The sequence below is a fragment of the Thunnus maccoyii genome, chromosome 19, assembly GCF_910596095.1.
Source record: "Thunnus maccoyii chromosome 19, fThuMac1.1, whole genome shotgun sequence".
Taxonomy (NCBI): Eukaryota; Metazoa; Chordata; class Actinopteri; order Scombriformes; family Scombridae; genus Thunnus; species Thunnus maccoyii.
Window position 1 is genome coordinate 1,783,269 of NC_056551.1, and position 12,733 is coordinate 1,796,001.

General features: G+C 38.5%; 1 protein-coding gene across 2 annotated transcripts in view; it reads left to right on the forward strand.

Moving 5' to 3' along the window:
• Positions 1–12,733, forward strand: part of LOC121885275 (ras-specific guanine nucleotide-releasing factor RalGPS1-like) — a 121,262-nt gene that overhangs the window by 87,839 nt on the left and 20,690 nt on the right. For both annotated transcript variants that reach the window (XM_042394571.1, XM_042394572.1), the window contains 2 exons: positions 214–307; positions 12,542–12,609. In XM_042394571.1, coding sequence (XP_042250505.1) covers positions 214–307; positions 12,542–12,609 — 162 coding nt within the window. The remainder of the gene's footprint in view (positions 1–213; positions 308–12,541; positions 12,610–12,733) is intronic.

Here is a 12,733-nt window from a genome sequence, read left to right on the forward strand (position 1 = left end):
ATCCCGATAGATTTGGGTGTGTGAGACTCCTGTATTTCATGTTAGTGGACATTCACAGGTATCCTCACTGAGCCAATGTTTCCTATTTTGTTTGATTTGATTTATGTGTTTCCTTTTTTCAGAATCATTCACAACAACTCTGCAAGTACTGTATGTGAAGTGTCAGTTTGAGTGTTTTATCTAAAGTATCTTCTCCCTTTTTTTTTTCTTCAGATTATCTTGTGACCCTCCCACACGTGCAGAAGTATCTGTTGTCAGTTCGCTACATAGAGGAACTCCAGAAGTTTGTAGAGGACGACAACTTCAAGTAAGTTCTATCTCAGTGACTGGCACTGCAGGAGTGGCAGTAAACACTTACAGTCATGACATTTAAGCTCTTTCTATTGTGGACACTCCACAAGCTTTCCTCTAACCCTCTAATGGCCAGATTACCAATATGTTCACTCCAAACTCTGCCCAATGTGGTCTTGACACCAGCTTTTTTCTAGCACATGGAAACATGGAGGTGGGCGTGAAATTGACGGGGGTCAATGGACAGGAAGCAGGATGGAAAACGACAGGCAACTGGTTTTATCTTTCTCCACAGGGAGTTCATTCAGTCAGCCCTGATGACTTTCTCAGATTCTCAGCTCAGGGATAGGTTTGGCCGACTGCCACAGCTCGTGACAGCTCTTGATTTTTGGGGTGGGACGTCATTTTGGGTCTCTGGTTATACTTGGTCTTTCTTAGCTTCACCCTTTTCAGGAATACATTTTAGGTGGGACACGAAGTAAGCTCAAATGATACATCAGCCTTATTAATTAAGATATTTTCATTTGGATAATAAATGTAATTACAAAATGAATGAAAGATTAAGTCTGTATTGGCACATTTGAAGCATAACTATGTGACTTCTGAAAGAAGAAATGACAAATAAAAAGCAATAACTCATAGTACAGTCAGGGGTTTCACTGCTACAGCCTTACTCGGTCTTGTATTTGCTTGTAGTAGCTAATTATTTAGTCAGTTCACTGACTTTATGACTCTTCTCTACTGATAAACTATAAAAAAAGTTATATTTTTATGTTTTTAAGTATCATACACCCAAAGATGCCCAGCTCACATGGCCTTACAGGACATTACATTACTTAAAAAGGCAAGAAAAAACAAAAAGGAAAGCAACCAAGTCCATTGTACTGCATATGTGTCACAGTATATCAGATATAAACTTAACCTTAAAATGCTGACTCCTAAAATTAAAGGATAAGTTCACAATTTTTCAAGTCTGTCTTAAAACAATAGTCTCATATGAAAATTGAAAGACATTTTAGCATGCTGTAATCATTCCTCCTGCTAATAGAAGAAACAAAGGCAGTTTTTCTCTGTATTTTGTCATGGCCATTTAGAATATTTAGTTTTTTTGTGGAAAGATTTTCCTGACACAAAGTCATTAACACTGGCAAAGTCTGTTTAACCTTGTCCTGTGAGATGCTAACAGACTCACCATGCTAAAATGTCTATCTAAATGTTTGCTGCAGAAATCTAAAATGTGGAAGTGGAGAGACTAACCGCTCATGCAGCGCTGCAGGATGACCAGAGCCGTAGGGAGGGAACCATTTACCTGCTCATACTGAGATCAGTCAGAGAGGAAATACACTTTCCAGACCTGTGTGTTTGAATTTCAATTGAAATGTGAGAGGAACTTTTCTGCAGAACATTTGTGTAAGCGGCTCCCCAGAGTCAGTCATCAGCTCTGTCTGTCAATAATGTGTTAAAGCAAGAGTCACTCGGCGGTCAGCTGGCTGCGTCCAACATGATGGAGGCACCAGTGAGAAGCAGTAAATTATGACCTGCTGCACCATTTTCCATTGTTAGAGATGACAAAATGGAAAAAAATAGGCCTAAACACATGTATGTGGGATGTTTACTATGGTTGTGCAGCACTGAGGTTTTTCAATGGTAAAATGGAAGAAAAGCAGCACCACTGAAAAGCAATATGTATTTTAAGGCGTTTCTGTTAAGAGGCGCAAAATATGGGAGGAGGGAATGGAAATTCATACAAATATTTGCTGCACCTGATTTATCACCACAAACTGGCCACTACAGCAGGAAACTGTGTCTGAAATTCAAAGTCTGGGAAAAGAAGGTTTAAAATCTGCCGCACTGTTTTAGTGGTCACACACAGAGGGCAAGAGACTATATGGAAATATAGATATATATATAGAGAGAGAGAGGCATTACAAAGTGACTCTAGTTGAGCTCTCTGCTCAGCAACACAAGACAAAAGAGCAGGAAAGCAACAGTCTGTTATTTTTTTGTTTTTAATGTCTCAGCAGCTCCAGTCCAGCTTGATATGATTGAGGCAGCCAGGACTAAGTTATATTATCTGTTTACAAAAGCAATCTTGTTGAAGAATGTAGTAGTTTTACCAAGAATCTCTCACTGATTTTTCATAACTGATTCAATCACTGATCTGTTTGTTTAGCTGAGAACATCGGTTATTTAAGTCATATTTCCTCACATCTATTGTTCTTCTAGTGAGAGTAAAACACACTTGCAGGTCCAAAAATGACTTCTCCTCAATCACTATTCCAACTCTGTTCTCCAGTATTCAACAGTCCTTTCCAGACAGCCTGGCATCAGCTCTTACTTAGCGGCACTTAATGAAAATAAGATGAACTGCCGCTTGGCTCATGTATATTTCTAGTCTTAGTAAATGCCCCACTAAATAAAAAAAATTGTGGTAATGGTAATTTGCAACTCAGGCTTAGTAAATATCCCCCTCAGGATCAAATGATACAACTCAAATTTACAATGAAAATGAATTTAGCTTTAACTTGCATTCTTGTCAGTATTAGTGTGAAATGCATAAGGATCTAAACAACCCTAGCTGAAGTAGAACTTGGAATACCACAGTGCCATGGAGCACTTGGTCCCAAACCACCTAAACAGACGTTACCCAGGTCGGTGGTCATATACTTCAAGGAGTTTAAAACTAAAGAACTGGTGTTGCACTGTGCGAAGAAGCAGAAAGACATTCACCACAGCGACAAGAGGATCTACTGCGATCATGACTACCCTGTAGAAAGACTAGCAAAAAGGAGGGCGTATGCACAGATTAGGAGGATTCTTCAGGAAAAAGGAATTTGACTTCAAACACCACCACCAGCCAAGCTACAAGTTTTTTTCGACAGGGGGCTGGTAGCCTATGGGAATGCAGCAGAGGCAGCAGAAGACTTGAAGAAGAGGGTTCTCTTGTTGGACTGGGAGAAGGCTGCTGAGTCTGGAATCCTGGAGAAAGTACGCAGGATCACCTGGCAGCGACCAGCGAATAGAACCAGCCAGCAGACCTGCCAAGAGTGGATTAAGGAAAGGTTGCAGGGTTTCCATTGGCCAAGATAGACTTAGAGGCAATGGGAACAGGAGTAAACAGACTATCAAATGATCTTGCATTATAAGAGAGACAGATAATAGGGTAAGCAAGATAACCGTCTAGTTAAGGATATTTATTAATGCCATTTGCACTAAGGGATGGAGCTGTATGCCTTCAATGTATAGGAGTAAATGCTATAACTGTTGCTTTTTCATAGCTGACTCCACCCTCTCTACTAAGACTGATGTTACTTTTATTTTATTGAATATATGATTACCAGTTCTCATTTTTGTATGGGACTAAATTTTTGAGCATTGCCCTTAACCTATGAAGAGAATATAGTTGACTGATAAATATGGGTAAGAGATTTGGTTTTGACGAATATAGTGCACAAAATAAACTCCTGAAGTGGGGGTATTATAGGTTGCACTGAAGGGGGGCTCTGGTGGTTAATTAGACTACTCCCCCCACATTAAGAAGTGGTTTCTACTTCAAAATGGAGGTCTGCCTTAGTTTTTGACTCGTTGATTTACTTCATCTTGTAATGATTTGAGTTTGTTTGACAGTTCAAGAATAGTTCAAATTTGGCCACCAATAACATGTAACTCACCTACTTGTGTTAACTATGGGATCAAATACAATGTCAGGAATAAAGGGTGATTACCCTTAATGTACTGTAAATGGCTTACACAGTCCAGTTAAAAACTAGGGTTTAAAAATACATTTTACTCATCCTATAAGAATGGGAGACAGAGAGGGGTAGCAAAACTAACTTAACTAACTAACTTAAATTGCTTAAAAAGTGGTTTCTGAATTTTGTGACAGAGAGGGTCGTTATGTTTTTGTTAAGGGATATCTTGATCAGAAAGAAGTCACACTAGTTAATGTGCACAGTATATACCACCAGGCTGGAACAGTTCTTGTTTTAGGGACATTTTTGAATTGATTGCTTCTGAAGCCTCTGGATCTCTAATATGTGGAGGAGACTGGAATATATAGATACAACCCAAACTCGACTCATCTAATACGTTACAGAGGCTTGCTCCTAATGCCAGGATAACTAAAAAATGTTGACGGAGTTGGGAATGATCAATATATGGAGGGATTTCCACCCAACAGAAAAACAACTCACATTCTATTCAGCAAGTCAAGGTGTTCATTTAAGAATTTACTTTTTTACTTATAACTCAGACAGACACAGACTCAAAGATTGCAGGATAGGGGTCAGAGATATCTCTAACCACTCAGCTGTTTATTTAACTCTGCATCCTGCAACTTAATACAAGTATCTTGAATGATAGTATGTGCAAAGAATATGTGCAGAAGGAATTTAAAGATTATATGGATAACAACAATAATGGATTAGTATTGCCAAGTGTTTTGTGGGATGCTGCAAAATTACGGTATTGTTAACACATAATATAGTAATATAGTCCAAAAACAGTGTACTATGTATTGGGTATCCTTAACGAATAGCATTCTGCAAGAAAACAAGTTTTTTTTTTTAAACAAGTTTTCTCAAAAAAGTGCATTTTTCAGATAGGAGGTTTTGCTCTTCAGCCATCGATATACGATATGAGGAAGAAGTAGGGAAAAAATTTAATTTGTTGAGCAGGGATATTATGAGAATAGCTCAAGGGCCCTGAAGCTTCTGGCATGGAGTTTAAGGAAGCAGGTACCATATATATGAAATTAGGGATCCTAAAACTAAAAAAGTGTACCATAAGCTACAGGATATCCAATACATTTTTGAAAAGTACTACAGACACCTATATAATGAACCAAATACAACTACCTATTTCTAGAATAGCCAGATTTACCCTCCGTAGGTGAAGAACAGAATAAAGCCCTAATGGCAGAGATTACATAGGAGGAAATAAAGAAAGTAGTTTCTAGATTAAAGGCTAATTAAGCGCTGGGAACAGACAGCTTTGCAGCCGAGTGGTATAAGGCCTTTAAGTATATAGTTTTTGATTGCTTTAATTATACACTCAAAGAAGGTGAACCACCAAAAACATAGAGGCAGGCCATGATATTGGCGATTCGTAAAAAGGGGAAGGACAGAAAATCTCTTAGATATTCATAATAGGGTAGAAACAATAAAAATGAATGTACTTCCCTGACTCATATTTTTTCCAGTCCTTGCAGTTGTAGTAACACAAACACAATTTAATGACTGGGATAAGTGGATTTCAAGATTCATACAACACTGCAACTGTCTAAAGAAAAACCATGCTTTACAGACCACTATAAGGCGGCACAATAAAGATCACTAGCATGATGCTGTGACCCAGAGTGTATAGCAAAGTGGGAAGACTTGGAAATCTTGCAGTTAGATACAATCTGTATTGGGTAGCAAAACTTTGTATGAGCAGAATTCTAAGTTTAAATCAATGGACTAAAGTTCCTCTTAGAATCTGGTTTAAGGAATGTAAATCACCACTACCTGAAAGACAGTCTAGACTGCTGAAATGGATTGCTTTTTAACCTGGACTACAAGCCAGCAAGGATTGACAGGAGGTTTAAGCATTGGTACAGAACTGCCATCACTTCTTACTGTTCAGTTTCATCAAAGGGAAAATTGGATAGCTTTCAGAAAATTTCAGATATGTATGCTCTAGAAAAATTAAGTATTTTTAGATATTTACAAACTTTATTTTATTGATGGCGGAATTTGACTAGATATTTTATAACCCCTAAGTTAAAATGTGTACAGACAGGTGAGATGGGAAGGGCTCTATGTTGAAGGAAATGTGGAGAACAGCTGGCAAATCATTTACATGCATTTTGGAGCTGCCCAGCCATTCAGTCATACTGCAGAAGGTAATACAGAACATTTTTGGTGACTGAATTGACTGTTCTTTCTCTACAACGTATTTGGGCAAAGTTGCAGTTAATTTACTGGTGCAAAACAAATATCTATCAATATATCGATATTATTAGCAGCCAGCAAGAAAGTTGTAACACAAAAATGGCTACAGACCAAACCCCCAGCAAAGACTGACTGGATAGATAGTGTGACTTATGTTCAAAGTATGGAGAGAATGACTTTATCGTTAAAAGTGTGTAAGATTTTTTGGCATCTAGCAGTGAGGTTGCAGATTGCAACCAACTGAATACCCCTCCTCCTCCCCTTCCAAGCATGTAGGAGAACCTATGGTGGCCGCAAATCTCGCGAAAAATGCTAAAGGCCCTCTCTGGAGCCAGTGTTTTGTGTGTCAGGGGTCGGGATTTGGGCTGAACAGTGTGAGGCTGACTGGATAGTGCCTGGTGACTCCCATGTGTATCAGAGGAAGCACATAAATGCCTAAACCTTCCTCAGGTCAACTCAAGCATTTAGCAGCAACAGTGATCATGACACATGGGAATTACCCTGGAGCAAATTAAAAGGAAGCAAGAGAGGAAATAAAGCAAAAAAATCAAGATATCAGACAGTAAATAATATAAATACTAACAGTCTGTGTAATGTGAGAGGACTCACTCGTAGTGAAGAGAGAATATCACTCTGATGTTCTCAGCTCTACAAATCTTTTTAACATCTTTCAGCTCATTGTTTTGTTTTTATGGACACAACTTTTCAGTTTAGTTCGGTCTCTACACTCTCATCAACACCTAATGTTGCTATGTGTATGCTGAATGTGTTATAGGCTATTTGCTAACATGTTACCCTTATCAACTTTATAAAGTGAAAATATGTCAGTGTTGTGTTTACAGCTGGTTGCACTGCTTCAAAGCACTGTGTAGTCACTAATCATACTCGTGAGCAGTTTGGAGTGCAGTACAATCCACTAGCAGAACATGCCTCAGCTCTCTGAGATCTGATGTTATCTCCACTCCACCAAAAAATAAAAAAATGTCTGTATGTTGACTGGCAGATCCAGGGCATACTATAGGTACGTACTAATTCCCTTATTTGATCGTTCCTCTATCCTTGATCCATGCTTGACCCATTCTGCCATAATGAAGGCTGACAGAGAGTTTCATGAGGGGGTCTGCAGCCTTCATGGAAGTATTACCTCTTTAATGGAAATCAGTTAGACTGCTTTGATACATCACATCATCGCAGTGGACAGACAAATAACAGACTATTCTCAAATGTTATATTTTATTTGTTTTTTTGTTTCAACAAAGAACTATAAACGACTTTCTTCACTCATTAGAAAGATTTTTCTTTTTATGATCCATTATTTCCCCTTTTAAAGTATAAGGCTGGTGATTTTGTATATTTTATTATTGTCAACAAATCTCATGTTTGGATCCAAACCAACAATGAACTGATCTACTAACAAGTATTGTGTGTGTATCCAAAGCCTGATATGTCTTGTTCCTCTGTGCCGTAGACCTTTGTTGTTGTCCAAAAGCTATTAAATACACATCAATGAGTCACGCTGCTGCTCTGGGTAATGTTGTAACATTTTGCTTCATTAGTTTGGTCACGTTAGTTTGTTGCAACAGCTCTAAAGACAAATAACAACGTCACCTTTTCAGTGTCCAGAGTAGTTCTGTGCAAGACAGACGCCTTACTGAGCATCCTCCTCTTATCTGTTCCTGTATCTCCTCTTGAGTCTACAGTTGGAGGGAATATGATGCAAGGAAAGTACACAAGTGAGGAAAATGTGGATGCAATTAAGGGAATTGGCATGTAACTTCTACCTCATTCTTACTGATGTTTGGACCTTCCTCCAGAGCCCCCGTACATTGTCTTTCAGACAATGGCTCACAAGGAAAAAATCCTGTGGTGACCTTGGGATTGTCCTGCACTGTGGATAACGGATGGTCCTGCCAACATCATGTAACCTTCAAATCAGCAAATCCTCCTCAACATTTTCCTAGTGATCGCACACAGAGGCTTCAGTTTGAAAATACTATCGATCGTAAAATAATATGCTTAGGTTTATCAGCACAAGATAATCTTAGTAATGCCACTGTAGATGGTCAACATGATCTCAGAAATAGAAGGGTTATGGCGTGTTGAATGTTAACACATCCAAGAGTGTAACACGTGTATTGTACTCCACTGGTCCACCACAGTGTAATCAGGAAGTGAAAGTTTCTGACATGAATCAGTTTAGTGGGAAATGAATCAAACCTGTATACAGTGCAGCTCTGGGAAACGTTTCCAGAGGTGAGATGGTCTTTTTGAATATATTCCGAGTATCCGTGCTGCGTTGCACAGAGCATTACTAATGACAGCAGCGACAAGAGACAAAACAGACACACAGCGATATAACCAGACTGACTGTGTGATGCAATGTAGACATTACACATGACAGACTTTGTTTGAAGTTTGCATGTCACTGCCCTTCTGTTTCTCTTTGGACCCAGGACTTTGAACAGTCATTTATAAACACAACCAAAGCCACTCTCTCTAATTAATGACTATTTAACCCAAAGTTCTTTCCACTAAGAGTTTCAATAAATTCTTTCCAAATGTGATGATGAGTGGCAGAATCCCATTTACCAGTGCACACAATTTATTAGGGATATTCCCTGCACTGATAGATCAAACTGAGCATGTGCAGTCAGTAGAGGAGACTCATAGACAGTAAAGGAAGATGAAAGAAGTACACTTTAAAAATGTATCAAGTTATGAACCAGCCTCTTCATGTATGTATGATGCTCATGTTACAGGAAATGAATCTATTGTTCTTGTTTATTTAATGATGCTGAATGCTTCAGTGTAGAGTTCGCCCAAATGAGTGTGGCTGGTAAACTCAAAACATATTTCCCAGCTGAACTTCAGTCCAGCAACAGTTATAACTTTGTAAACTTTATAAACAGAACTTTGTACAGGTATGATCACAATGCTCTTTAAAGGGGACATATTCTGCACATTTCCAGTTTGATATTTTAATCTGTGCTTCTACTGGAATGTCTTTGTATGATTCACTGTTAAAAAAACTCCCTGTTCTGATTGGCTAGCTTCTGGAAGTTGCGTTCTGACTGGCTTTCCATGGCTCAGGAGGCTACCTCAACAAACCATGAAAAATATTATAGTAGTAGGATTTCATTACTTTTTCTTGTTCTTTACTCGAAATGTCAACAATACATCCATGCATGCTGGGGCTGAAATCCAATCTGAAATACGAGTGAACTACGCAAACAACATGTGGACAAACCTTACCAACAACCTTAGCAAGATGAGAACTCCAGCAACACTTGTAGTATGAAGAACAACTTTATTAGTTGACCAACTCGTTTTGGCTTGTGGCCTTCATCAAGGTCATCATAGAACAAATTACAAACAACATTTAAATAAATTAAGTTTGGTATGAAAAAAGGTTAAAAAAAAAAAAGTTTAAAAAATATAAAAGACAACCAATCATATATATCCAGACACATATCAGCCAATGGGGCATCTACAAAGATGGTTGGATATATGGTCATGTGACTTCAGGCCAATCATTGTCCAAGAAGGGACATGGATGACACCATATTTGGTCCATTAACTAGAAAGGTGCAACTAGGGGGTGGTACTTGGGTTTTTGTTAATCCAAAAATGTGCCTATTAGATATGGCATACATTAGAAACACTGTGATTAGGACAGTAACAATAATAATAATAATAATAATAATAATAATAATAATAATAATAGTAAAGATAAAAAGCTTTATAAAGTGCTGTGTATAGAGAGAGCAGAAAGATACATAATACAATACAAATTGATAAAAAAAAAAAAAAACATCATTAAAAAATTTTGTCATAAAAATATATCAAAAAAACACTACAAACACGTCGGTCAACTAATAAAGTTGTTCTTCATACTACAAGTGTTGCTGGAGTTCTCATCTCTCTAGACTTCTTTCCCTTCTCCATGCACCTTGGAAGTAGGTGAAGTTGTGCCAGAGACCCTTACTCTGCATCTGCAACAACCTTAGCAACAAAGGTTATGGCTCTGACCATGTTTAACACAGATATCTGACATCATAACAGTATGTTAATAACAGAAAATCACAAAAAGCATAATATGTCCCCTTTAAGAGTCAGAGCTGTGGAGGAAGGTTGGAGGTTTTTATCTGTTGTCACAACAAGCTCAGAATGTTTCCACAGTGCAAGTCTCATAATGTCATCTCTTCATGGAGAATTTAAACTGAGAAAAACAGAAAGAAAAGGAAACACATAGATTTGTCAGCATGCGGATGGTTCCTAATTAGGGGTAAAGCCTTAGTTACAGTTGTGAAGGAGGTGGCAGTGTGATGAAACACTATTTAAGTTTAAAGATCTTATTTTCCATGTGGTGTATGAATCTCACCCAGATCTCAGTTCTTTAACTTATGAGGAGTTGTGGCCTTAAACAGAAATAGACTTGGTCCAATGTTTATTACACTTGAATATCTTTGTATTACTATTTGTATGAAGCCTTCATAAAGTGCAACACACTACAGCCACATCATGGAGCACTGCATCAGTTGAAACCCTCAGCACACACTGGATGTGTCACATAGACAGAAGAAGCAGTCATGGTACAGCAGCCGGGATGTACAGATCTTTAAGATTTGATTTATTTATGGGTCTACAAAACATGCTAATCTGAGGAATAACATGTTAAAGTAAGAACACTAATTTCCTACATGGTGACGATGATGTTTAAAGACAGGCACAAAACATCTGGGGAGGAAATGTGATCAAATTTCTGCTTTTCACTGAGGTGCTTAAAGAGAAAACTGTGTTAGGGGTTTTGATGTGCATCATACACCACCAGTGTTTGTCTGTGAACATCTAATAGTGTGTATGAAGGTTTGACAAAGCCAATCTTAAAGATATTTTTACTCCTGATTCAATATGGGCATTGGAGGTTAGAGAAGTGAGCTTGTGACAAGAAGGTCGTCGGGTAAATCTCTGGACTGGCAGGATAAATCTGGGTTGGGAAAGTGAAAAAGCAGCGTTTACCCTTCCATCATTACCACCACTATGCAAGGCCCTCAACCCCAACTGCTCCAGTAGAGCTTCCAGGTGTGAAAGTGTGTAGTCTTGCAATACCAGACAATCAAAGATCTCCACCTACCAAAGTCTGGGGATTTCTAAATGCACAGTAGTTGCTTGAACAGCAGCGAGAACTGCCGCTAACAAACTTACCCCCCTTACATTTTGTCAGGGACACGCCTTACAGGAAATGACGCTCTCCCCCCATTCTCCTCCGTAGTGAACTGCATGTCACCACCCCAATATGACTGGCCACTCTGAAGACTTTGGATTGGTTCTGCAATGCAGAGCTTTTTTTTAAAAAACTCTCTAATTGTTTCCACCCAGTTTTAACAAGGAAACCTGGGGGATTGTCCTCAATCTCTATAAGCATTTAGAGACTGACCTGTGAGTCTAGAATGTGTGAAACTGTGATCAGGGCATTCCTGTAAAAAGAGAGGCTTTCTCTCAGTGAAACTTCCCTGAATAAATTAAGGTTAAAAAAAAATATTTACCCACCAAGACAACTGGAGAAAAGAGGGTTAGGAGAAATTATATCTGAAGAGCTTTAATTGTCAATTTTCACATTGAAAATACAAAATATGAAGATGCGTGTCTACACAGCCATCAATTGAAGTCACTCTAACTCCCCAAAATGTCTCAGTATTGGGTTTGACTTATGGCACTATGACACTCCTAACTCAAATGAATTCATCTGTCACCCAGAGGCTTCCAGTCATTTTTATGCAAATCCAATCAAAATTTATACCAGCCTAAAACACAGCACTGTCTTGACTGGCTTGAAACAAGGATTTAACCAGTGAATCCTGTCTATCTGTATATGATCTTAACATGAACTCCCTTCATATCTTTGTATCTTATACAGTAGATCCAAATAACTGTGCCATGTGTTCCTTTTTCTCACCCTTTCACATCAAGAGATGATGCAAACACTGAACCCTCATTGTTTAGGGGAGAAATGCTCAGTTAGTCATCGGCTGGTTCTGGTTTTTCTTTAATTTAATTTAATTGTCTTGGGTAAATAATATGGGACCGCAGGAAAAAGGTCTGTAAAATTGGCTTTGTGAAATCATCAGATACACTGTAAGTGGTTGAAAAACAAAGTTTAGACACTTTCTGCATCGTTTTCTGTGTAACTGTGTAATTAAGCTGCTGAAGTGGATATCACCACAGTGATGTATTTCTGTCTGGGCAGTAGGAACTATCAGCTGGCCAGAGTGCAGCAGTTGGGCTGGTGTGTCTGATAGAAACCATTTGTGTTGCAGGCTGTCTTTGAAGATTGAGCCTGGCAACAGTTCTCCTCGCATCGCTTCTTCTAAAGAAGACCTGGCAGGTAAGACACACATGTGGCAGAGTTACACTGATGCAATACTCTTTTGATTAGGGTCGTTAGATTCAATTACATTCGAATTCGAGTTTATTAGGTTTTCGTTTTATATGTCAGAACCAGACACATC